Consider the following 27,906-nt stretch of genomic DNA (forward strand, 5'->3'; position numbering starts at 1 on the left):
AACAGCACAGTTAGGACTGAGAGCTCAGAGAAAGCTGTAAAGCAGCACTTCTGAGGAACTGTCCAGCTGTAAGAATATACTAAAATGAAATCTTAATATAAAATGTAATAAAAAGTAGGCTTAGCCAGTAGTTAAAGAAAAAAACAACCAATCAAAACAGGGGGATCCTGTGAATACTTTCCAGTTTTATTCTGCTGCTATAACATAGTCACACAGAAGAACTGAAGTGTAACAACAGATCATGCTCTGCATTCCAATCTTTTTAATAACATTTAGACAAACCTACTCAAAGAAAACATTCCCCAGTTCTTTATTTGAGGGAATAAATTAAACACAAAAGAAAAAATACATACATGCTTGAAATAAATTTTAACATAGATATTAAAAAAATTTTGGGCAACATTAAAGAATGAAGTCTCAGAACCAGCCTGATGTTCTTACATATTTCAAATGAACGTAAATTAAAATGAAACATACTTATTTTATTTATTCCTCAAACTTCAGTGCAGCACAACACAGTTTAAGTGCCCTTAAGTGCCCTGGTACCAAAACAATATACAAATAATGAAAAGACTAGGCCATTGGTAAATTTATCATGTTATCAGTTTTTCTAATGCTGTTAAGTGTGCATCATCTAAAGCCAAATGTGATAGTATTTCTTCATGTCCATCTCTCTTCTCTAGAATCCAGCTTTCATCTAGCTGCAAAGTTGTAGGTAAATTGAAAATCCCAAGTACAAATAACAGAATTACATCAAGCATGTTCATACAAACTTTGGACTGGCGAAATGGATGCTGAGCTAAACTTTCCAGATCATTCCTACCTGAAATGTGACATGTTTGTATATGTTACTAAGCTAACTGAAGGTTTTTAAGCAAGGTCATGTGAAGCAGCCATTGAGTATAATGTTTTGGGCTTGTAGTAATAAGCTTTTTTTCCCACCACCAGAAGCTCCTCTCCCAATAATTTGTCATATATGTTAAAGAGGGGAAGAAACTTGGAACTCAAACATACATAGCTATCAATCTTTCCTAGTTATGCCATAAGTTGGCCTGTAATATATGAAATTAACAAAGTGCAAATGACTGCCAAAAGCAAAATTTGAGGTCCTGATTATTTTTTATCATGAAAAGGCTTTGTCTTGCTTCTTAATGGCCTTTAAATTGCAATTTAATAATTGGAAATACTTTAAAACTGTACATACCAGCATTTATGTAGAGGAAAATTATGAACAGTTACACTCTTCCTATTAGTCTATATAACTCAGCATTAAGAAGCAGAACAGAATATATATCTGAAAAACATCTAGTCATATAAACATCTTCAACTTGTAAATTAGAGATTAAATAAAGGGTTTTTAACAATATCATACCTACTCTAAAAACAAAATATTACATATTTGAAAAGAAGAATTGCATTTATTCAGTAGGACCCTGGTGGTGTTCAAAGCCAGGCTGGATAAGGCCTTGAGCAACCTGGTCTAGTGTGAGGTGTCCCTGCCCATGGCAGGGCGGGTTGGGACTAGACAACTGTTAAGGTCCATTCCAACCCCTTAACATTCTATGATTTTTCTTTTTCTTGTTTATTTCCAAGGATGTACCTTTAAGGAAATAAGCACTGTAAATGCTTTCAAAAATGTTTGTTGTGTCATTCTTAAATGAAGGGATTAATAAAAGAGAAAAGCCTATACATGAGAATGGGGCAGGATAGAGTTAAGTGCTTAAGTTCGTTTCAGAATCTTGACACCTATGCAGCCAAGTTATAGAGAAGGTGTGAGGAAAGAGATCTAAAAGTGGATTTAAATTTTTTTTCATTAATACCAATATAGTGGAACAGTACTACAATAGATATCCCAGTTGCATCTCTCTTATTTCTGTTGAAAAATATTTTCCTCCCTGTCCCATGGAAAAGCACTAGACAGATGTCTAGCCCTTACTGAATTACTCTCTCAAGTTGTTTTTAATAATACTTTCATAATAAAAGAAAAAAAAATAAACTTCAAGTCAAAGTGCAAGCCACCTTGTTTCAGCCCTTCATAAGAGTGTTAATATTTTTCCTCATTCATCTTCATTTATTTTTTAATATAAAAGTTGAATGAGCTATTAAGAACTTACAGTCCTGCACTCCTGACTGTACAGTCATATCAGCAGATACTTCCTCTACTCAGCCCAAATGAATCTGGAAGTTTGTTTTCAAAATAATCATAGCAACGTAGTATTTTTAAGCTGTCCTATTTCTACAGAAGCAATGAGCAAATCTAAACTCTTAGCCTATTATTATAACAAGAATTTCTCTGAAAGTAGCAGAGATAATATTTCAAAGTTTTTAAAAGTAATGTAAAAGTTAATTTTTCAAGTTTTGATTAGCTACAATAACCTTTCTATGATTGCACTGTAAACTGTTCCAGCTCTCTTATTTAAAGGAACAAACTTCATATTCCAAAGCCCACTTAGTGGAAGCTAAGAATATGAAAAAATATTATAGAAAAGGTTATTGATTGCAAGTGGGAAAAGTGATAGTTGAGTTCCTTCCTATATTAATCCTAGAATTTTTCTAGGCTATTCAGGCTCTTGGAAGCCAGTTTGAACTCCTATGAGCATAATCAACCTGAGAAGCACAGTTAGTGGAAAATTCCCATATCGTTACTAACTGCCAGCATTTTTAATGCTGTATGTTAACTTAGTATTGTTTTAATCTGACCTTCTGCAATGAAGGTTCACAAAAGCATGACTTGAGCCATACAGAAGAGGACTGTTGACAAAAGTTCTCCTAGTTAAGCTGTGGCCAGTGATTCCAATGTCACTCCTGCTAGTAATACCTTGGCTGGAAAAAAGCCCCCAACAATATGTATCATCAGGGCTTAAAATAGGGTGGGGGAGAAAGAGGAAAAGGAAGGTGAAGATTTTATCTTCAGGTACCATATACTATTTAAGTACCACATAGGAAAAAGGCAGCAATAGGAAACTTGAAGATTGTTTTACCCACAGAAATCAATTAAAAATATATCTATGAACACAAAATTTAGGTACTTAAAATGCTGCTATCTTGCTTGCTTCTCGAACCCCACTCAAGTAAGCTCCTGTAACGGTCTGGGGAAAGTGCCTATTTGTGGCCTGCATTAGAAAAAAAAAAAAGAAAAAACAGTCAATTGTTTCTAAAACAAATGGCATAGAATTTTAGTTTACAAGATCGGTTTTGTTTTCCTTAAGCATATACCTACATTTTTAAAAGCTGTGGAAAAATCCTTAGAGCATCAAAGGAAATACTCGAGATATTTAGGAACATCAAAATTTGCAAGCAAGTCAGCTACAGAAGTAGCAGTTGTTCTGCTATCTGCACTTTAGTGGTGCAGGTTAAGTTCTGCTCCAGTACAGAGTGCACCTACACCATCATGGTGCATTTGTTATGTTACCCACAAGTGGAGTAACAGAAAGAAAATTTGACTAAAAATGCATTTTACTCCTGGCCTGGAGTATTTGGCAAACTTCCCATGCCCAGTAATAATATGAATAGAGAGGGTTCTGCGTCAAGAATCATTAGCATATTTACATAACAGAATATTTATATACTACCTCTAGGTTAATGGTGTTGCTTAGCAAGAGATGATCTTCCATAAGAAACTGCTCCCAGTAACTTTAATCAACAGTAACAAAGATACTTACCTCACCAGCAAAAAAAACTTTTCCTTGTATGTCTTCAGCTATGATGTCGTAAGCTTCACCGCTGCCCCCAGTTTTCACAAAACTGTACGCCATCTGCAGCCAAGGGTCGTTGCTCCATCGAGTAACAAAAAACTTCACTGGGTCAGGAACCTCCTGCATAATCAAAATAGGAGTTAAACACTGCAAAGAGAAGTTCAGAATTGCACAGCTTTTTCTCACATGGTTTCTTGTAATCTTTAGAGTATTTTGTATTATTAAGATACAGATTAAGGTTGCATTCCAGAATTAAATTCCTATTTTTTTAATTATAGTACTAACCACAAAGATAATTCCGTTTGCTAGACTCACCTGATGCCTGAAACATCACAGCTACACTATCCTGAATTCAACAAATCTGTATATTGTAATACACCTAAAAGTACACGAGAAAGAAAATTCCCCTCAAAATACATATATGCATACTCTTGTAAACAAATACAATGCTGATACTGTTCAACATGTTTGTATGTATAAGGTAAGCAATTTTTGTATTGGTTAGACATAATGCTTGCTACATCTAGCTTGTTAAATCTCAAAATTCAATTTTCATTTTGGAGATAATTTTATTCCAGTGGAGAAATAAGATTACTTATCTATCAGAAAATGAGCTGTCTTGTAAACTAGGTTCAGGGAGAAAACAAAAACCAGGAAGTCAGGATCTGGCTGAGCCATGACAGTAATACTGTGTATTCTTTGTCACGTTGCAGCAAATTCCACAGATTTGTACCAAAGAGAGCCTGAATTACACTTGTATGAAGGGTTAGTCAGCTACAGCTGTGTCTTACTCTGGAGGAGCTCATGACAAGTAAACAGAAGCAGCTCTGGTTGCCTCTTGCACAATGTCTGTTATTGACAAATAGACCCATTCAGGCAGCACATGAGAGACTCAAGCTCAAGCAATCAAGACAAGGACCAGCCAAGTATGACAAGTTGTACGAATGTCCCAGAAGTAGCTCTGGTACACCCCTGAAGCTAGCTTGTCTTTGAAAATCCAGCTGCATCATCCTCAGGTCACTGAAATTCACGACAGCTATTAACCATGGAGATAGCCATGACAATCCCTCTTCTGGACCAGAGTGGCACTGAAACCAAAGACCCATTTGCTACATTTTCATGAGATCAAAATACAAGTATGTGAACTTCCACTGCATGTCGTTCTAGTAACAATAAAGCCATTGCCAGAGGTATGTTTCTAGGAGTAGTTGAGTCTTTAGATACTGAAGTTCTTCCAAGATCATTAATCCTAACATTTGAACCTTCAGTAAAACTTGAGAGATCACCCCTGAACATTATTAACACAATCATTCCTGGGGATCTAACTGCTCTAAATAAATTAATTGAGGCATTATTGTCTCTAGAGTGGAATGCAAGTAACATTGCTGAGTGATAGTGTTCTGCTTGCCCCAGATTTCTCTGATTTTCAGTTTTTATCCTAATGATGATCTGCGGGAAGGAAAACAGGTAGAAATTTTTATCTAGTGTTTTTTTTTACATTCAGGATGTAGGGCCTTTGCTAGATCATTTTGCCTGTACTTCCATCCCAAGACAGCTGAGAAAGGGTTGTTAGTAGAAGAGAAACTGATTCGATTGGATTGTTTTGGGATGTTGTAATTTCAGTTGCCTTTGGAGGGGAGAAGGCAGAAATCAACCAAATTCGCCTAGCTGAAAGATCTTATCACGTATTAGAAGTGGTCATGAGCGAAAAAAAAGTGACAGCCAAGTAAAAAGTATGTTTTGTGTTATGTGCCTAAAGTACTGATTTTAATCAATTTTGCTTTTTAAAAGCACTTTGAAGGACGATAGTTCATTTGTATCTTTCAGTTAATTACTACTGTCCTTCTGAGACATCTTTCAAAACACATTTTTCACACAAGAGATCAAAAATTGTGATTTTAGTATGTCTCAAAGAAAACCTATTCCCTGAAACTGACAAGAAAAGAAGAATAGTTTTAAATGTCAAAGGTTTGCCTATACATCATGAAGTACTACATTTGAAAGCTTTATTCTGGTGACAGGTTAATTCATCTCTTAATAAAAGAGGCTTCTCTTACCTGCTCCTTAAACAGCTCTCGGAGTACAGTCATACACTGTTGCAGTACTTGCTGATCATCTAAATTCTTAATGGTTGTCACAGCATCTCCAGTGACCACTGACATTAAAATGCTTTCTTTGCCCTAAAAACAGGACCTTATTAAGTATTTCATAAAAAGTCTCTCTTAATTGGTATTGCAAAGATATTTTCAGCTGCAAAGCAACTATTGTTCTATAGAAAAGTGGGTTTGATTCCTTGCAATAAAGGGTGCATATTCTACAGTATTTATGCTCAAATTACATCTTCTGATGTCTTGTTCACAGATTTGTTACAGTCAGCCCCTTTTACAACTTGCTGAATTTACTGAAAACTTCCTATCTACCTGCTTAAAGGCTGTACCAAAAAAAAAAAAAAATTACATTGTTAGTGTTATTCTTTGTGCACCCTCTGAAGCTTCAGTTCTGTGCCAGACTTCCACCTCAGCTGTACTCCATTTTCAAAATGTGGTGACAGAGAGAATCTATTTAAATACTAGTTAGATATGTTTTTGATTAGACCAATACTAGGTTCTTACCAGCAGATTTTTTGGAAAGATCACTTCTACTGGTATTTTCTTCCACTTCAAGACATTTGCTACCATGCAGAAGTTTTAGAGGTGAAGTGGTGAGTAGAGAAGAGCACACAGGTTCCCAGTACCTTTATGGAACTCTGCCTCTCTTGTTTATGTAAGGCAGTAATTCTTCTGTTACTAAATTTGAAAACTAGCAGAGAATAGCTGTCAAGCAAATTAAGAATTACGTATAAGGTCTCTGGACAGCACCAGCACACTGAGCCTCTTGCAGCATGAGCTTAAGAGTACTGGACACAACTCACTTAAAGTTGTATACAGGTACAGATCACACAGTAACAGAGCACAAACATCACAGGATGGTTTCCTTTTGGAGTAAGACATCAGGTCACAAAATGGCTTTTTAATTGCTGCCAAATAGAAAGCAGCAGTTGTTGCAAAAGTATGAAGAGGTATAATACAAATGTGTCATGTGTCTGCCTGGAACTGGCAGGGAAGAGAAACATGATGTCAGTCCACTGGTTTGAATCTGCTTTGAAATTCATGAGTATGAGACTGACCCTACAGGTCTCAGTTTCATGCAGAACTTGGCGTTTGTCTTTTTTTCTGCTATTCCACATAGATATTCAGACTACTGCAAGCCAGTGAGCATTAGTAAGTTAGCATGGTCTTTTTAATGGGATTTTTAGCTGATTTAATAAGGGAACAGAAGTCCTAAACTGGAAGTCACTAGTAGCCTTTTTTCCACATTAATAGTTCGATAATAAGGTATTACAGCCTTTTTTTCAGTAGAGAATGTACTTGTTTGTATATTATTCTGTATCCAAACAGTGGAAAACATTCCCATTTATTACAACAAAATATTGATCAGGTTTTTCTTGGTAAATGACGCTGCTTCCACTGCTTTTAATAGTTGCAGATGGGGGGAGGGACCAAGGGAGGGGGGCAGGGAAGAAGAAAAATTTTGTTGTTGAGTAATTACTTCACCTAGATTTCAAACTGAATTTGTGAAGGGCCAAGAAAAAATACAGTTGGTATATATCATACCTCTGGATCCATGTCATAGAAGACACTAAAGAGCCCACGTTGGCTGGAATTGGGTGGAACGTGACCAAAAAAATCAGCCCCTTGAATTTTACTGTCCCAAAATCTATATGGAAACTGCAAGGCAATCTAGAAAGATAAAGAAGAATGGAATTTAAGCATTTCATACCACAAAACTCATAACAGGTATATGTTCTTCTAACACATTTTCCTGTTACCACTCATTTAGACACACAGCTCTTCCTATTAGTAGGTCCCAACAGAGAATATATGGACCTGTCCTCCAAGGTGGACAGGCAAAGAAAAAAAAATGCTGATCTCATAAATTGCAAATGCACAGAATATCAAATCCACAAAGGATGCAATTGTGTAAAATGCTCAAGAAATTCAGCAGATTTTTTTTGCAAACCTAATGTATAACTTAAATGATCTGCATCCTGTATTTGGAGTTTCTTAATCTTGTCTTTTAATTTCAACAGTGCTATAATCCTGTTTCTGGCATTACTTTGTTACTGTTTTCTTCTAAGAACACATCTTACTAGGGAGCTTTTCAGGAGAGGCTGTGTTTTTGTATTGGGAAAGGGTAGGAGATTTTACACTGGTCAAATACACAACTTTCAGTATTCTTTGCAAATAGTTTATGAATTTACTAGGTTAAAATGACCTGAAATAAACACATTATTGGAATTCTGAAAGATTCGAGACCATCATGCAAGCTTGATCAAAATTAGGCACAAAATGTCTAAGCTATGAAATTCTTCTGCAAACAGTTTCTTTAAAAATGCCATCAAGTTGTGAAATCTAAGAAGCAGAAATACATGTGATCCCCGATAACATTTTGCTCTCCTGGGCAACTGTATACAAGTAAAATGAAATGCATCATAAATCCTGAGAAATACACTGCAAAAGCAGCAGGGACAAAACAGCCAATGTTTCTATGAAAAGAAAATTAAAGATAACATGAAATCACTTACTTTCTCAATGACTCCTGCTCCCAAACTATTAATGGCTTTAATTTTTTTTTCTGACAGTGGAGGATTAAACTGAATGGCATTTTTCTGAAGAAGGGCCAGTGGTACAGTCACTAATACCTGAAAGAAACAGCTACAATCACAACAGTACCAAAACCTGAATACAGCACTTAAAGCCTCATAGCATCCTCCTAACTGTCTTAGATTGTTCTTGTAGGATGCAGCATAATAACACACCAGACATTTCCAGATTTCTGGTTTTAGTTCCCATTAATGGGAAACACATGCCTTACATTCAGGTGAGAACAGATCCCATAGTTCACTGATTTTAAGTCATAGTCTGTTGAACTGCTTGTATCAGTGCTAACCACGCTACCAATACATCCAGTAAATGGTAGTCAATGGTTCTCAGATTAACAAAACTGTTTGAATGGAGAGATAGATAGTCAGTCAGTCAGTGGTTTGGTTTTAATCAGAGATTCCTTCTCTTTAAAATACTCAGTAACATTGTTGATGCCACTCCAATCTTTATCAAGTTGATATATAATTTTAAAAATTACTAAAAGCTAAATTACTCAGCAGGAAGAAGGTGGGGATACAGGGAATAAGAGAGACCGAGAAATAGGGGTTGTCAAAGCCTGGAAACTTTAACAGGGCAGATACACATGCTGAATGGGGTAAAGCTGAGCAGGGAATGGAAGCAGGTAACATAAATGTCATTTCAAAGACCAGATGAAAATCTATTTGCTTCACATTTTTAGTACTACCCTTTATAGTCCTTAGTTCTTCAAATCAACTCATACTCTCAATCTCAAGCATCCTCACAAAAAATTAGGCTCTAGGACACCCAAATGCATACCACTAAAATACATGAGTATTCATCTTTGAATGGGGAGAAATTGGACTAAATTGCCTTCTGAGAGAAAGAAAAGACAAAAAGTACTGTGTGTTCTCTAAAATTCTTAGTCTTGAAGCATACTTGGTACCTTTTGTGTTGTCCACACTGTTCCATCTGCAGTAGTGACCTGCACTTCTTCACCAGAATAGTCAATACTCTGTACCTATTGAAAGACATTGAAAGGCTGTACTATAAAATGTACATATGCAATGCAAATTCCAGCAAGAACAGCTAATATAGCACCAGTCACCAAACTAGAAAGTGAATAACACAAATTTTCAGAGAAATCCTGAAAGATGAAAAATAGCCTCCACGAAGTTGAAAAAGAAAAATTATCATGATTCTAAACATATAAAATCATCATATCATAATATTTAAGTACTGATAGTCCTCAAAGTGAATTTCAGAAATGCTGAAATTGTCCTCTTGGGTTTTTTTAAAGAAAAATTGAAACAATCACGGGCACAGATTTGCCTGGTCCAAAAGAAAACAAATATATGACGGGATGTTTCAAAGCAATCCAAGACAGGCAGTGCATCAACGTTTTCCAGACTCACTGGGAAATTCAGCCGGATGTCCAGCCCTTCTGCCAACTTATCAATCACAGTGGAATATCCCACAGTTAGAAGAGTGTGATCTCCAGCAAACTGGGCAAAAAATTCGTTGTGGTCCCATGAGCGTGCAGATACCTGTGGACAGAACATAATTGCCTGTTTCTACTGGTGATGGGACATGGGTCCTACGAAAAGTTCCACAGCTTAGAAGAAGCCACCCTAGCCCCCTTTGCAACTGGAAAAAGTGTATTACCAGAATTTATGGCAATGCTGACAAAATCAAAATTCTTATTTACCTAGTGCTAGTATATAACATATCAATTGCTGGATTAAGAAAAGTCTTAATATGGGTTGGTCAGTAGCAGAGAATTTATGGTTCTGCTTAGGAGAGAAAACAAGGAAAGTAGTACAAAAATCCAGGTGAATTGCAGTGTATTTATTTCAGTTGTCCATATCCAGCAAAATTATCAGATTTTACAGCCTTAGGACTTCATATAAAAATGGAAATACCTTATTTCCCAACATAAAGGGGAAAATGAGATACAAAAAAAAAACAGCTCGATGGAATTTTTCTGTCACTTTGGAGGTTTTTCCATGATACCTTTCATTGACCTTGTCCCCCAACCCCTGCAACCTTAAAGTTAATAAAATAGTGGTATTTGCACTAAGCAATTACCACTTAGCAGTGAAAAATCTGAAACAATTCTCAAACTACTATTCAGATGCTAATTCCTATCACTGCAGTTGCATAAAATCAATCATATTTTGATTCTAAAATTGAAGGTAAGGTAGATTTTTGCATCTTTCTTAATTCCCCTGGGTGCTCGTGGAGTATGAAAACTTGACCTATCAAAATATTTTCCAGTGACTGCTCTGGTATAGCATTGTCTTGCAGATTTTTGTTATGTTCTTGTGCACTTCTCAGTTCAGATTTGTACATCTGCATGTATCAGTCAGCTGTCCCACTGCTGTAGTACAGTTGACACTAAATGTCTTTAAATGTAGCAACAGGACTGAGTAAATAATGCACTGCCAATAATATGATACTTTGGTATTTCCTGGAGCTGCTTGGTTAAAACTGAAGTCTTGATGGCAGCCAAGTATGAGGTAGCCAAGAGAGTACCTAGGAGTGGTGAACTGGGCCTCACCATCAGGGGGTTGGAACACTTCAGAAGTTAAATGCATTTATTCTCAAGATACATAGCGGGGTAGAGAAATACCTCAGTTCTTAAACAGAACTGAGAAGCAGAAGTCACACCCAACATCTGAGGAGGAGTTAACTCTCACCCAGCATCTCAGCAAGATGCCCTACTACTCCCTTCTAACCATCTACTCTCAACTTCTGCTTAAAGAGCATCTCACTGGAAACGCATCAGTAACTCCCATCAGATTAAACAAGGCAGTGTTGGAGTCGGTGTCTCAGTGCTTGCAAAGAACAGGTCAGAGGTGTAGGAATAGTCAGGATAGCTGATTCTTCCTCTAGGGCCATAGAATGGATCAGGTGATTTCTCAAGGTTACTTCTAACCCTATCTTCTGTGGAGCTCAACCACTTCAGAACGCAGCTGTCAAAACTCACCTGAGAGAGATTGCTGCCACAGGCATATTCCAAATTACTGAGATGGAACTGTAGTACTTTTTCTTCCAGCTCACTGAACTGGATACCAGACTCCTGAATAAAGGCTTTATAGATCTCTTGTATTTTTTCTGTGAAAGAACACATATTAAATTAGAATATATCACAGTTTGTCAGAAGTCCTACTGCATTTCAACATGCTGTTCCCTGGATCACAAGATTTTCAAGCTTAGTGCTAGTTTGTACCAAGATGTTTTTCTTCTCATAGAAAAAAAAAAAAAAACAAACAAAAAAAAACCCAAAAAACCACAAGATCTTTCCAGTGATAGAGTACAACTTTGTTGTTTACTCATAGGTTTCTAAGTGAGACAGGAGAGAAATTAATTGTTTAGCTATCATCAATATACAGTTGAAGATATTTCAGGTAAAATACACTTTAAGATAATGGAGAATCCCTGCAAATAAATCCTGATTAATTTTTACAAAATCAAAGAACTGAGAAATTTGATCTAGGGTTCACTGAAGAACATAGGAGTTCTTAATTCTGTCTTACAGAATCCATGCTAAAGAGATTTGGGAGGCAGACATTCCTGAGCAAATTTATTTTTTGCTGTTGAGTTTACAAGCTGTAACCGTGGTGGGAGGCGTTACCAATGGAGACAGGACTCTTCTTGCCAGCAGGCGGCTTTGATCAGGCATTTTTAGGCAGGTTAGTCAAAAAGTGTAAGGCTAAGGCTAGCTATGGCCTGCTTCAGCCAGAAGCAAGTCTTTTGAGCTGCTAGTGACACTAGCTATACTGAAAAAAGCTACCTCATGAAAACAAGACAGAATATCAGAAATACCTATTGGATTTAAGGTCAGATGGACAGCCATACACTTTAAAAAATGTCTGATGTAAGAGCCAATTTAATATAGAACTTTATGAACATAGCCAACACCTTCACTTTGCAATAAATCTCTCACTTACCACCAAGAGGAACATCTTGATGTTGGGTTTTATCTTTTCTCCACTCAGAGACGACATCTAGGATGGCATTGAAATGAAAGTCCATACGTTTATCAATAGTGGGATCTGTTATCCTTCCACCTTCCTGGATCAAGTCACATTTCTCCCCTAGTTTGTGCATTTTTATGCCAAGCTTAAGAAAAAGACATTTTATTGCTTTTTTAAGTATGAAAAATCTACAGCACCCAGCCTGCTCAAAGTTACTTAACATAAGGTGGTAAATGCCTCAGATTTAAGTGATACAATTTTAAAAACATCAACAACTTTAGTCAGAGTAACTCTTGTTCACTTGAAACTGGAATACCAACAATCCTTCTATCTGTTAATTGTCCACAAATTGGTTTTTTCCCACTTTTCTGTCCTTTCCTTTATTGGGGATTCAAAGAAACCTCCTCTGCAACTTTCCTGTCAGGCAAGGCCTAGTGCAGAAATACAGAGTCTGGTAATCAAACATGATGAACCAGTCTCCTTTATTTCCACCTCAATTCATTTTCTAAGTCACAATTAAAATCAGTTACTTTATACAACTTTCTGGTGTCTGAGGCCCAAACAGTTCCCTGAACTCAGGAATTGACAGGATATTGTTTCCCAGTTACCATAAATGTTATTAACAACCAAAGAAAGTAAGTATTTGGAATTAAACCTAGTACCTTGCTTTGCTTATCCAACCTGCATCAAAAACACAACAGAGCTCAATTTAAATAAAGATGCTTTTGTGTTCTACAGAGTTAATCCAGAGAAAATAGCACAAACACAGTGCTAATTTCTTCCTAGGGCCTTGTTACTTAGGGCATGCTCCAGTGTTTTTCACATATCCTCACATCTCTCTAGGCTGTTGGTTACCACTGCAGATCTTAAGACACAGTTGTACTTTCAATGAAAATTTACATTAAATGGCCACAAAGGGATGAGTATCTGAAGTGTATCCAGAAGTCATTGTTCCCCGTCTCACAAATAAAACGTGACTTTTTAAAACACCTAGATAAAAAACCTAGAATTTCTTAATGGCACTATAGAGCACTAAACAATTAAATGGCATGGGCTGGATTTACATGTGTGTCTGAGCAAAATCCACACTCAGGTTCCACTTGGAGAAATTCAGATCCCTACCTCAAAAAAAACTAAACTAAACCAGCAAGTAACAAGAATTTTTACAGAAATTGAACCACAGCATGTTTGCATCAGTAGCAATTTAGTTGTTAAAAATCTAACAACTAAAAAAACTAGAAATGTTAATCTTAGCTTGTGCAAAATTTAACTAAAAATACTGAGAGGCAGCAAAGGCAAATCCATCACAGAAGCAGTAGCCTCCCACAGTAAAGCCTTTCTCAGCCATAAAGAAGTCTGCTGGGAACCTTTTATGTTACTGTCTCTAGAAAAGAGGAAAAAAGTGGTTTCTTCTGGTTCAGAAGCTGGAGCCACCTTGTTTTCTTTACATAATGTGCCTGAAACCATTCTACAGCTCTTCTCTGTTCCCAACTGTCATCAAATATATTAGCAACATGGAATTTACTTACAATGCAGAACAGGATTTTAATCATGTCACAAGAAAAGGACTCCCACCCTTACCCAGCCATCTGAGCCTGGCTTTAACAACAGTTTTTCACTAGTGATAATCATGACCACTGCAGGAACCCACTTGCTCACACATTAGTGCCATTGGGTTGTTGACACATCCATTGACGATTTGTGCACCTCTTCCAACAGTGACACCTGTGAATGTCTTATCATCCCACACTCGGCCACCAATTCTGTCTTTAGCTTCTAAGACAAAGACCTGTGGCAAAATGCAGCTTAGTAAATTGTAAGATAAAATTCTATTAAGCATATCTGTTCATCTCCAGAGCAAAGGAGGCAACAAAACACAAAAAAATCCCTGAGCAATCCAGCAGTGTTAACAATCTTAACACTTTCTTTTCATTTCTGGATCATTTGTAGTTAATTTATGCATTTAAATAATCTTTCAAAGGTTACACTTCGGGATCTATATATACAAATATAACTGTTACTTTAGAAACAAAAATAAGCCTTCTTTTTTAAAAAGCTGAAGATTTATTTAGGAAATCTCAAAATTGGAGTTTAATGCATGCTAGAGGCTATTAAACACAATGATCTGGGTGCCGTGTCTGTAGAAAATATATGCTGCATGCTTTGTTTAATTTTAGATACAAACAAACACTGCTTTTAAACAGCAGATTTACTCAGTAAAACCCCAGATTTTACAAATTAATTAGGATGTACTACACATACATGTTTGTAACAAGAATGGAGGCTTTTTCTTTTTGATGAACAACACTTTTCAAAGCAGAGGAAGTCTGATTTTTTTAAGTAATGTACTCTAAAGCTTCTTACCTTAATTCCAAAGTTGTGCAGTTGTCGGGCTGCTGCTAATCCTGCTGAACCAGCCCCAACAATAATGACAGATTTCTAAAATATATTAAAATATTTAATAAAAATAGTTAGAAATAAAACAGAAATTGTCATTTCACTCTCATTTTTCTTTTTGCAAAAGGTAAAAATGTCTGTAAGTTTCAGAAGTCTAGGTCTTCTTGCCCTCTAAAGTAATCTGTAATAACTTTTAAAGATGACAGTGCCTTTAATATAGAAACAAGATCAGTGGTAGCTTTGAAAACAGTTAAAGTTTTTAAGGACTTCAAAAGAAGATGCCTCAGTTTCTTTTAACAGAAAGAGCTGAAGTTATCAGTAACAAAAGTCGGAATCTAACTGAATTTTATCAGACAAGAAACATACATACCTTGTAAAGATTTCAATCATAGGTTGGGTTGACCAGTAAAAACTATTTTATAAATTAAAAACATCTACAAATACACTTTCCAAACATGACTTACAATTTCTAGGAGGTATTCTCTTAGAGGATACATTAGTAAGTTTTGGGTGCTATCTAACAACTTGCTAGTCATAAACATGTTCCCTTTAAATCATAGGTCTTGCAAACCAACATGGAATAGCAGTTTCCTCACTATGGAAGCAGAGGTGTATTATAGGAGTAAACCACAGAACGTGTATATTTTTCACACAGTTCCCATCCATCTGAACAGCACATGGGAAGCACAAATCCATGAGAATGAATTCCATAGATTTTAGTGGGAAAAAAATCTTTTTTGGAAGGACTCTAATTTATGTTGTTTCCATACCCATTGAAGGCATATGACAACAATGTGAAAGACTTGCCACATGTTAGCTTTTAGATGTCATTTTACCTATCATTCCATCCATTTATGTAAATGAGAAAAAAAAATCCAGAACCAAAATAATTATTGTATGGACCATGTAGTTTTATAGCACTAACAATGTAGGGATTATTACAGCAACTTACATTGTGGTATTCCTTAGGAAGAAGGTACTGGTCAGGACTGACTGACAAAATCCCTGTATTAATTAGCCCTTTCCTTGTCATAAAATACAGGATCCTCTCCATTTCCTGTACACAGCGAATCCGCACGAGCCCCCGAACAATGATATGATGGATACATTTTTGAGGGGTAAGAGCCTCCTGCAAAGGAGAAAGAAAGAATAGAAACTGTTGATTTTCTAATATTCCATTTTTTCATATGTTTACATCATTTTTAAACTGTAGATCAAATGGTAAAAAATCCTGACTCGGCCTTCTGAGAGCATTTTAAAAGAATTTTTGTGGAAAATTCTTGTCAGCTAGCTTTACACAGTATGGTAACATTTATTAAGGAAGATTAACATGGAATAAAACCAAATGAGTCTACAAGAGACTTTCACAAACTTCATGGTGTGTTCCATTACTACAGGAATGGTATTGAAATGGATTCCTGTTTGCAAAATTAATCTACATAGTGGAAATGCTCACAATGGTATTCCAGTAAAATCCATTCCAAAATTGACTCTTAAGGGAAAAAGAGATTAATATCCAAAACCTTCACATAATGCAGACATCCATATCAGAAAGCTTTGCTATGTGAAACTCCAGCAGTTCTATCAAAGGCAGTGCCATAGGGTTAGCCTAAGTAAAAGGACAATCACTTCCCTGTCCAACAATCAGGTAAAAAAAAAAAAATCATAAAGCACCCACAAGACACTGTTTAGATGTGTTCAAGCATCCCTTTAAAAAGTTAATAGCTGGCTAGGCAGTGTAGAGTTTTAATAATTTTAAAACTTTTGATTTTTACTGCAGAGAAAGCTCCTATGCATTAAATCTAAAAAAAGAAAAACCAAATCAAACCAAAAGCTCTCAACCCCAACAAACCCCCCAAAACCCAGTCAATCTTAGAATGGATTTCCAAAAGCATGGGAGCAATTTTTCTGGTGCGTAAGGAGTCATCCAAGAAATGAGTCCCAGAACAGCTGCTATTATTTTTAAACAAGCAAATTAACAACCAGCATCTCTTACCTTGCAGTTTGTGTACCACAAAGCCAAAATCAAGTTTCTCAACGCCAGGTACATGGTAGGGTCTCGTGAATATTCTGGGAACTCATAGAGCTCATCGAGTTCCATGACATCTGGCCTCACACAAAGTGCTTTCCCACATTCATTGGGCTGGTAAAAAGGCTGAAAATACTTGTTCATGCCTGCAACTGAATAAAGACACACCAGGAATTAATCATACTCCATCACATCACATCCCTCTCCCTCTAAAACGATCCACTGACCTCACACAGATAACAAGTAAGGAAGCTTTCCAGCCTCTAGGCACCTCCAGAATGATTCCATTTATACGGCTCTCCTCTCTCCTGCCCCCTAGCTCTGCATTAATTATTGTCCTGCTGCCTGATGAGTACACCTTGGACCTATCAGAGCTGAATTTTTGTCAAAGAATCGGTAATGTTTCATGGCACTTCGATGCCATGAGGATTCCAACAAGGAGTAGAATCTAAATTCAAGTCTTGAGGACTAGCATCACTGTACAGACTCAGGCAGTACTCTGAACTCCTTTCTTCTTCAACTCCCTATACTGCCCAGAGGGGGTAATAATTAAAAGTAGTCATCTTCCACGTTCAGTATTGGTAGCTCTGTGTAACGAAGTTTTCTGTTAAGCAGATATAACTTCTGTTGAACACATGAACAGATTTATTTTCAGCACCTAAGGAGAACAAAGCCTGCTAAGACAACACAGAAGCTGAAATTCCATCAAAGCACTCTCTGAGAGGTCAGTATGACAATCCTGAATTACCTTTTCTATACCTGACCTATTCTGCAGATCTGCACTCCCAGGCTGTCACTAGCAAAAAAATATAACCTAAACAGAATCTGAGTGCCTTAAGAAATCAAATTCTTTTCTTCAAAGCCCCAAAGATCCACAATATCAAAACTAGTAGAATCCTGGGTTTTTTTGATAAATCTTCATTTCCTTAAGAATGCAAACAGTCTTTAACTACCTACATGGTAATTTCCTTTTTCTATACACAAATGACAGTGGTACACAGAAAGCCTTTGCAGTCTGTGCTTACTCCCTAAAGAAAAGCCATAAGAAATATATTACCTTTATCTTACAAACAAGCGAATGGCACCAAACTACAGAGGCAGTCACACAGAGACTGTGTATTAGTGCTGAGAACAGAACCAGTGTTACGAATCAGGAGAATTATGTGCCTTATAAACTCAGTTATAAGGCAAAATTTATCACACCTTTTTAAGCAACAGAGCCCTGCAGATGGCCCTTACCAGTCACATTAGGAACACTCTTTAAGTGCTCTAACTTCACAAGGTTGGATTCACCAGGTAACCGATTAGTGCTGGTACAGGATGGACTCATGCCCACGCAGTCTGGATAATACGCAGCTAGAAAGGGAGCTGCCACACTGTCTTTCAGCAAAGGAGGGAGTATGAGCATGGAGTACCACCAATGGTCTGAAACTTCAGCCACTCTCTGGCCAAGCGGAGAAGTGAAGGAAAGAGGGGAGAAGAGAACACATCAGTACTTTAAAAATGTTGGAAAATGAACCAATTTCCCCCCTCCCTCCAAAACTGAGACCAAAAAGCACTAGAAGTATCAATCTCAGAATTGCAAGTCATCAAGACACTTTCTCTCCCTCTTTCCCCCTCCTCAGCCTGACACAGAAAACCTGTAGTATTGATCTCTTCCTCAGATATGGAGCTGAAACTTGACAAACCCCACACCATATGGAAAGTAAACAAATGAGACATGCCATAATAACACATCTATGCTTATCAGGCCCTTTATAAAACATTTACAGTCACGCATCCAGAAGTCTGAGGTTAGAAAAGCCTACACTAACTGATCAGTTTAATTTAGATTCTGCTATTCCCATCAAAGACCTTGTAGAACCCTAAGAAGCGCTGATGATTCACCCTTAATTTAGAAGTCAAACATGCATTAGAGAAACAAAGCCACAAAGCTTCTACAAGAGTCAACAATAAGCTTGAACATGTTCCCTGTGATAGAGGTACCTCAGGTACACTTGTGAACATTGGCTTATTGAAGATAAGTTTATATGAAATCTGAAACACAGGGTGGCACGATCACAAACCCCTTGAAACACCAACATACATCTTGTATGTACATTTTGTAGTATGAGGGAGAGGAGAGAGAAAACATGCTTAGGTGTTCTCTTGCAGCCTTCAAAAAAAGGAGACTAGCTTGACTAAAGACAGAAACCACCTGAAAGACAAGGAAATTTTAGGATGGGGAATGAATTCTACTTCAAAGATGGGAACTGAGTAATATTTTGCCTGACCAAAAATGAGAATTGGGAGTAAACTTTGAGTCACGACTGAAGGACACCACGAACCACTTGAAAGCTACTTGGTATGGCAAGGGAAAAGAGGAAAAATATGAGAACGTAAAAAGCCCTAGGCTCTGTTGCAAATAGTGTCTGACAGTTTCCTGAGCAAAATGCGTAAATACTGACATAATTGGCCAAAGAACCAAAATAAAAAAGGAAAGAAATATGCTGTGCTTTAAGATTGCTTTCATATTCTAGGACAAATGAGGAGGAACAGCTACTACTCACCAAGTCCTCAGGCATGGAACACTGGTCTGAGCCCTCAGTCTGAAAGACAAGTGAATGGTATGAGAGCTTTGCTTAAGCTGTGCGGAAAAAATTATGTATAAAGCAAAATAATACTCTATGGCATAATTCTCTAAATTAAACAAAAAGAAGTGCATAGTGTTAGCCTTCTGTAGTAGACATGATTGTTTAAAAAAAAAAAAGTAGAGAAATGTGCAGGTTAAAAACACAACACATCATACAGCAAAAGCACTCTAAAAAATGTTTTTCATTTGTTAAGTTAGTTTCTAATGATCAGACATTAAAATATACATTCTATTCTATAAAATGGGGTGGAATACTGAAACAAATCAAGAAAAAAATACAGAATTTTATAGAAAAATTCTGGAAATATCCCACATTTTTCCAGAGCGACTCTTCTAGTCTAGACTATAAAAGAGAGTTTCTTATTTATTTTAAGAGTATCTTTATCACTGAGTTTCAAAATTAAATGCTGACCCTTCAGGTTTTCATATGGTCACTATTTTCATGTTGTGTTTTTTCGTAAGTGCCAAATATATTCTATAGCACTTCAAGGACTCTTTCAAATTTCAGGAGTTATCTTCATGCCAAAGCTGAAACTTTTCATATAAAGCCCCATGACAGACTTGATAGCAATTAGGAAAAGCTCATGGAGCTTTTCAAATGCTTTCCTCAATAATGAAGAAAGGTCAAACAAAACTGAAATGAGCATTTTGCTGTATGTCTATTTTGTACATTCTGATAACCTTTCCATAGCTGAAGGATTTTACAATTGCCTCTGCAGACAAAGATATTTCAGATACTTCTTTCTTGACATTTCCTGTCAGAAAACAAAAAGTCCAAGCAGCATGTAGGCCTGTCACTGTGCAGTTCTCCAGGCCATCAGACTATCATTTTGACATTAGAGACACTGAGCAGCAAACAAGAAGAAATTGATTTCTACAAACAAGAAATTCCAACTCGTTAAGTTTCAATATGAGCAAAACTGTTGTGTGGTACCTTGGTGGAATTGTTCAGTTTCATACCACATCTGTAGGTTTTTGCTATTTGTGGTGTCAGCTGGATTTCCTTTGTCAGCTGACGCCATTTACCACATTCTGGCTTTGTACACTGCACCTGCAAGTCAAAAAACAAACATGTTTTCACTTGTTGCTTGTGATTACAGATGAGATTAATGCAACTTAAATAACCAATCAGAAAGAAGTGAGACGTGAGAAAGTTGTAAAATATAATTGTTAGATACATTCTTTTGCAATCATCAGGCCATAAATAGTGTTTGATCTACAGATATCTTGCACCCATCTCCTGCAAAACTGAATTTCTGCACAGAACCTAAGGCCAAAATTAATTCAATGCCCCATTACTATGGTCTTCAGTGGACTTTGCAAGCATTACTTCAAAAATATATTCTTCACCACTTCAAGAAAAAACAAAACACCACCACCAAACATCATTCCATTCCTATCTTTCTTCTGCTCTCTTTACCAGGGAAATACAAAATCTGATTTCAAAGTCTTTCATACTTTCCCTGCCAAATCTTATTCTACCTGAAAATCACAGCAACTACTTCACTGAAAAGTAACAGATTGGTCTTCGTGGGGTGTGGAGAGAGTCTCCAACAGTGGAGGAGCTGATCAGAATTTTTATCTTGAGCTTTTCCATTATCCTAATACTAGAAACAAACCCACAAAAACTCAGCTGACCATCTGCTTGAACAGCAGAATATCAGAAACACATCAGAACATCACATTCCTATTAAATAAATCACCTTTCACCTTACCCAGTAAGGAAGCTGTTGATCAGCCATAAAGGCTTTTGGACTGGGCTCACTTTTACCATTACTTGTCCAAATCCTTTTCCAGGCAGTATATTTATCATAACCATCTTTATGGCTAAGAAGAAAGAAAAGAGCAAGAAGTCAGAAAACTGAATATCTAGTTCACCTCAAGCAATAGCAGTTACTCTAAAATTAAACATTTTATATAAGGACAGAGAAATTAGTGTAGAGAGTATTTTTGCTGTTAAAAGGAGAGAGTCATGGTTCTTACAACAGCAATAAATTGCATCGTGACCATTATGGCCTCTTGCTTATGAACACACTTCCTGGTATCTAAGGCCTGGACTGAGTGATGGGTACTGCTGAGCACATAAGCACACAAAATTCTTGGTAGAGCTGGATGTAATTCCCACTCAAATGGGAAGAAGCCTGGAGCTGAAAGCACTCTGTCAACCTGACAAGAGTCTTCATGGTGACTGAACCGCAAGAGTTAGATCTCCTTACTGATTTCTAGCTGCTTTTTATTGTACTGCTTTAGAGTGGCAAGGTCTCCCGAATGCACAGTGTAAAGAGAATTTATCTTACACAGGAAAACACATTTACTCATAATTTAAAATTCTCTGACATTGTTTTTAAAAAAGACAAAAGCTTCAGAATAATTGCACACACAAACCGGCCTGCCTAAACTAACCAGTTTTGTTCACGCTACTCTGTTTAAGTTGATTAGTCCATGCAACAGCTGCAGTTTTAGCATCACTGTCTAAGCCTCAGTCTGGCTAAAGCAAGGACAGAGGACAAGTCTTTGTATTATGTTTATGTACATGTTTGTTATTGTTGTTTATGTTTCAACAGTTGTAACAGCTGCCAAATTTTCATAAGCGCTGAAAGGACACAACCTTAATTGGTAAATCTACCTTCGGTAATAGTGGTCAAAACATTCATTGCAGAAGTGTTCCCCACAGGACAGATGATACCATCTAGATGTATACCCATTTTTCGCACATCTGTAATGCGGGAGACATAGAAATAGTTTTACAGTACATTTAGGGGAAAAGAAAAAATCATTCTATTGACAATAGCACGTTCTAGGATGTGAACAAAATATTCAGAACAAGCCAGGGCTTTATGTTATTCACGAAGGCTGACTTACACAAGGCACTACAACCATACAAATAACAATAAGGTCATTTCAATTGTCTCAAACATTTCCAGTTTCCAAACTAAGCAACACCAGATGCAAAGGAGGCAAAGTGTACACAATGTGCAGTTTTATAGTTGGTCTGGCTTCCAGCAGCCTCCCTCTAACAATGGTCAACTGAGCCTGTCTTTAGTACCCTTTAAGCAGGCATTTCCTGAACATGAAACAGTGAATATGTGCTGTGACACATTAAGCATTTTGCAAACGTATAAGATGACAAAGCTCCTCTCCACAAGAACTTAAAAGTTCCTTTACTTTGTTGCATTTTTTTCCAATATTAGTGCAGAGTTGGGAGGGATCATTTAAATTATGGGTTTTCTTGTACACGTGATCAATTGATTCATAAGTCATTACAATGTTCTGTCCCCAGAGCAACTGACAAAACTATAAAGGCAAAACTGAACACAAAACAGATGTTGCCTATTTTTTTCTCATTAACAACTTGTGATTTTAACCCAGTGAAACAAAACCCTAAGGAAGCAGTTACACATTCTGGGCATTTGTTCTTTACTACTCTCAAAAAGAAATATCCATTACAAATATTACATTCATCAGACAAAGCAATTGTTCTTCACTTAGAATACTCTCATTAAACTCAATGAAATTGTTCAAGATAAATGCACAAGGTAAAAAGCAGTGACCTAAGATACTAACTCAAATAGCCATGAAATGAGCTCATCTCAAATAAAGAAAATTGAAAGTATGTACTTGGGGGAGTGGGAAAGGTGAAAATCAAAATATTAGAATAACAATTCAAGAAGATGAGTAAGCAGTATGCTTTGTTTCCTAAATAAAAACTGTAATATCACCAATGCTGATCTCACAGGTGCTCACTTCCCAGACAAGTCTCTCAGGCAGCTGCCAAAACACTTGGCTTCCCTATGACAACATCCAGAATACATTGACTTCCTGCCACCAAAGAACAATCCATGGATATAACTAAATGAAGCACCTAATTAGTTTCATTTATTTTTCAATGCTATAAAGAAGGAAAGTTTGTCTCAATTATCAGGGAGGGAGGAGTGCTACTTAACTAGAGCGTGCCTGCTTCATAATGAGATCTAACATGTTGCCTATTATAGATATACCTTGCCAGTATCATGCATTCAAAACCACCAGGGTCACAATGCAAAAGTACTTGTGAAAGTGCAGAGAAAGCGTACAAGAACAAAGACTTCAGATAAATATGACTGGCTCTCCTAAAACCTCAGATTTCAAGGCTAGAATCTCACCTCAGAATGCAAAGCATTCCAATGAAAGAGTGGTAAAGACTTTCTACAGTAAATGGTAGTTTCATTTTCCATCTTGAAAGCAAGTTTAGCTTTCTCAAATTACACTAATATGCTCTCACTTTCACAGAAGCAAGGACACCATTAATAACATAAATAAGCATATCCCAAAGATACTCTGTATCCAAATTAGCAGCTTGCACAGGAGAAAGTTATCCACAACAGGAATAACTTGGAACATTTTCCTGGCATCATAAGACTCATATTAGCAGTATCCTTCAATTCTCTTTCTACATTTAGAAATGAAGGAATTTTTCAGAATATAGTTAGAATCCTAAACTTCAGCTGCAGATTTAGAAAGTCCAAGAAAAGTGCAAGTAAAAAGGAACAAACCTTTCAGCTGCACTGGCAAAGCAAACAGGACATGTTGCAGTGCATCCAGCTTTTTCACACTTTCTGTATTTCTTCTCTGATGCTTCATCATCATCATCTGCTGCTTCAGCCGCTTTCTTCTTCACCTAATAAAGAATAGCTGGAATCTGACCATAAATGACACAAATGCATCTTCTACAAAGTGGCATTCAGACAGTTTTGCAGCTTATGAGTGGCATCCCGTAGTTAAAACTATCCTAATGAAAATCTTTGTAGCCATTGTGAAATAGCTGCAGCATGAAACAGCTGTCAAATTAGGTCAGTTTTTTCTACTAAAAAAAAAAAAGGCCACAAAAAGAAAAACCCAAACCTACAGCAAGACTGGAAATACCATTTATATCTAAAAATGTCTTGCCTTAGTCTAATTGATGCCACTGAAGAAATTATAAGCAAAGCGTACAGTTTAAATAGTATTTTAAGCTCCATCAGGTGTTCATGAGTCAAGCCTCATGCATTCATTTTATTTCTCCTTTGGAAAATCTCCTCTTTGATAATACTTATAGATATTAATTAGTGGCAATCCTATCTGTGCCTCAAATAAAATACCAGGGTAGGCTTAGGGCATTTTTTTGGATACAAAACTGTATACCAAATGTCTCTTCTGGGCCTCAAAGGCACTGTGTATTATGTTGTTTTAGGCCTCTGTCTGGATGGGCAGAAAACTTTGACTGTACAGAAATCTGTGACTGTATTTTTAACATATTACATACTTACAGGTTATATTGAGTATTTATCTTTTCTGAATATTGTTTGAAAAATGAGACACTTGACCTGCTTATTCACAGAATTAACTCATTCTCCCTCTCTGTGAATAAGTACTTTAAGACCTAACTTATCCACAACAAAGCCCACTTCTTTACAAATGTCAACAGAAAATTAAAAAATAGCAAAGTAGAAGTCCATGTGTTTTTAAATTATTATATATACCTGTCTTCCAGAACTCCTCACAGGAAGGCTGTCTGGAGACTGATCCAAAGAACATGCCTTTTTTTTCGTTCGTACCCTTCCCATTGACATTGTATTGTTAGATCTGAAAAAAGGTAGGCAATAGTTAATTAATTTAAATTGCTTGACTTTGCAGAGTTAATCACAGCCAATCATAATGCTACTTTTGACAGAGTTACCTAGGTAAGAATCTGTTCAGCTTCACTGTTAATTCGAGAGGAAAATGGGAATGAGGCATTACAAGAAAGGAACAATACTACTATTTTAAACCAAATTTGTGGTTAAGATTAGATCCCTGAGTACATCTTGACAGGCTGTTCCAGATCAGCATATCCTGGATTTCAGTAATCTGATTTGCATTACGTGAAGACCTGGACTGGAATTTGGGTTGGCAAAGTGAACAGACATCAGCTCAATGCTGATGCAAGCATTCAAATACCACTCAGAGTAACACTCGTCCTGCTAACTACTGATTTATTGGCAGCAAGAGATTTGCACTGTAAAGCACTTTTCCAAACAGTGTACTGAAGAGACATTTAATACCAGATGAACAACCATTTCCAAGACTTGTACACCCTCCTATGAAAATACATCAGAATTCAAAGTCTAGACTGATGTTATAGTGCAGCTGTAAGTGATTGGAATATTACAAAGTTTGCTGTTAAGTATTCTACAGGACAAAAAAGATTTATAGCATGAGAATGCTCTGTAGCTGTCTTTGACTGCATTGGTAGGAGCACAGAATGGACTGCAGTTAACCATGTAAACTGGAAACCACTGAGTGTGAGAAATTATTATGCAGAAATAAATATAAAAAATATGTTTATATAAAATTTATATTTATATAAAATATAGAAATAATATAAAGGATATTTTAAATGGTATTATCAAAGGCCTTCTTTTCACAGGGAGTAAAGCACGAAGCCCAGAGGAAGAAGTAAATCTAAGAGTGCTCTAAAACATACAGAAAAGAAGTGGAAATAAACCCCTAGTACTACAGCACTGCATCATGAAATTCTTGTAATAGGGATCAGTTTGTAATTATGTTTTTGGAAGAGTTTTTTTTTTATATATATATATATATGTGAGACTTCTCAATTCTCCCTGTTTCAGGCTGCAATGTCCTTATTCAAGCTGTCAGTGATGGACAAGGCAGCAGTATCTTCGCTCAGAAATTCTGCTAAAGGTAAAGGTAACAGGAAGAGAGCGGGAATTTTACAAAATTTCATATTAAGCTGATTCACGTCAAGTAAACTGGTTCATTCTCCTCTCAAGATAGAAGAAATTGTTTGTGAGAGGAAATCACATGAGGATATCCACATACGTGAAAAATTAGTTCAAGTGACCCAATACAAAACTCAACTTTGTTTCTTGCATGTATCCCCTCCAATCACAACTAGCCAGAGGTAGGAAAAAAATTATTAAGTCAATCTCTATTACCTTAAAAAAAAAAAAATTAGCATCACTTCTCTGTATGGGGGTGGATAAGGCTGGAGAGTAAAGAAAACCAACCAGTTTCATTTACATGAGATTTCCCTAAACTGCTGCATAACGCCCCAGAAAATGGTGGCTTTTTTCCCCTACAGCCTTCTTTATGGATCAGTGGCACAACAGTATCTCTCTGGATCACCGTAGCTTCTGACAGTAAATAATCGTCCTGAGATGCCACGGTCCTTACAGTCAGAGGCTTCCAACTGAGCAAGGAGTGCTGAGCAAGGCACCAGGTGACTCATTTTGGTGACCATCAGGTGATCACAGTCTGCTACTGCTATGGGGCCCTTTTATCCAAGAAGGTAAAAGAACACGCAAACTTTTTTCGTTGCATATCCAGGGAGAGAAAAAGTGCCAGTTACCAATCATTAGGAAGTTTGGTAAAAATATTTCCGATTCGGAGAGGCCTCCCATTTTGAAAGGCGGAGGGCAGTTGTACGAAATCAGAGACATGTTTTTGCTGTAAGCACTATGGGAGGGGTAAGAGGGAGGTGGGGTGAAAGGGAGAAAAAGATCAGTTGTATGATACTTTGTCCCCACTTCCCTCCCAAACCAAAAACCACCCTCCAAAAACCCCACAAATTTTTAGAGAACAAGCAAATGTGGCTTACTCCACCAAGCTTTACATGACTTTGCATCCTATCCTGTAGGCATCTTACTGGCTGAGAAAATAAGCCCTTTAAAAGGAGAGAGAGATGCATAATGCGCTGTCACATTCGATAATGTTTCATCCGTCTGTAATGTGTGGCCTACATTGGAAAGCTTTGTGGAGTTTACCTGCACAGTTGGCAGCAAGTTTGTCTTTGGGGAAGAAAAAAAAAAATTTAAAAAAGAAAGAAACCACACTGTCAGCGACGGAGAGGAAGCGAGAGCAGCCTCATTAACACGGGGAGTGCACACACCTCTAAAACTCAGCCCGAGTAAAGCGGAGGCGCCCAGCCCCGCCGGCCGCGGCTGTGACAGCTGGCGGCGGGCGGAGGTCCCGAGGGGCAGCCCCCGGAGCAGGGCAGCCCCCGGAGCAGCGCAGCCCGCGGAGCAGCGCAGCCCCCGGAGCAGCGCAGCCCCCGGAGCAGCGCAGCCCCCGGAGCAGGGCAGCCCCCGCGGCTGGGCTGCCCCGGAGCCAGGCGGAGGCGGTCCCGCGGGTGCCGGCCGGCGGCGGGGCAGGCACTGAGGCTGGCGCCTGGCACTCACCTCGGGGCCGCGTCACTCGGGGGCCGGAGACCACATTCACGCGTGTCCGCGCCGCCTCCTGCTAGAGCTGCAGCGGGGAAAAAGGGTGGAGAAGGGGGAAGGAAGGGAGGGAGGGAGGGAGACAAGGGGGAAGTAAGAGACAAGCGGGGAGGTGAGGACGGGGGCAGCGCTGGCCCCTGCCCCGCCGTTCTGGGGAGGAGCAGGCGGCCCCGCGGTGGGCGCTGCAACTGGGGGAAGGAGTCACTCACCGCCGCCGCCATCCCCACCGCCATCCTCCTCCTCCCCGGTGCCGTGCACCCTCAGCCCGCCTCCTC

At 37.8% G+C, this 27,906-nt stretch overlaps 1 protein-coding gene across 2 annotated transcripts; it reads right to left on the reverse strand.

The window, feature by feature from the left end:
- Positions 1–165: 165 nt before the first annotated feature.
- On the reverse strand, positions 166–27,904 carry KDM1B (lysine demethylase 1B). Of its 2 annotated transcripts, XM_069008011.1 has the most exons (23): positions 27,593–27,628; positions 27,179–27,202; positions 27,013–27,078; positions 24,893–24,995; positions 23,927–24,051; positions 22,021–22,110; positions 21,110–21,221; positions 20,329–20,445; positions 19,312–19,350; positions 18,002–18,206; positions 16,730–16,914; positions 15,686–15,862; positions 14,701–14,775; positions 13,988–14,125; positions 12,310–12,481; positions 11,346–11,473; positions 9,772–9,903; positions 9,303–9,377; positions 8,320–8,436; positions 7,349–7,474; positions 5,753–5,875; positions 3,663–3,815; positions 166–3,113 (listed from the first exon to the last, which is right to left on the reverse strand). In XM_069008011.1, the coding sequence occupies exons 4-23, from the start codon at positions 24,980–24,982 to the stop codon at positions 3,030–3,032; spliced, it is 2,463 nt and encodes an 820-aa protein (XP_068864112.1). In that variant the 5' UTR covers positions 24,983–24,995; positions 27,013–27,078; positions 27,179–27,202; positions 27,593–27,628; the 3' UTR covers positions 166–3,029. The 2 variants fall into 2 exon arrangements, with proteins under 2 accessions (XP_068864112.1, XP_068864114.1); XM_069008013.1 differs by lacking the exons at positions 27,013–27,078; positions 27,179–27,202 and adding an exon at positions 27,841–27,904 and having other exon boundaries at positions 27,593–27,659.
- Positions 27,905–27,906: the final 2 nt, after the last annotated feature.

The sequence above is a fragment of the Aphelocoma coerulescens genome, chromosome 2 (genome assembly GCF_041296385.1).
Source record: "Aphelocoma coerulescens isolate FSJ_1873_10779 chromosome 2, UR_Acoe_1.0, whole genome shotgun sequence".
NCBI lineage: Eukaryota > Metazoa > Chordata > Aves > Passeriformes > Corvidae > Aphelocoma > Aphelocoma coerulescens.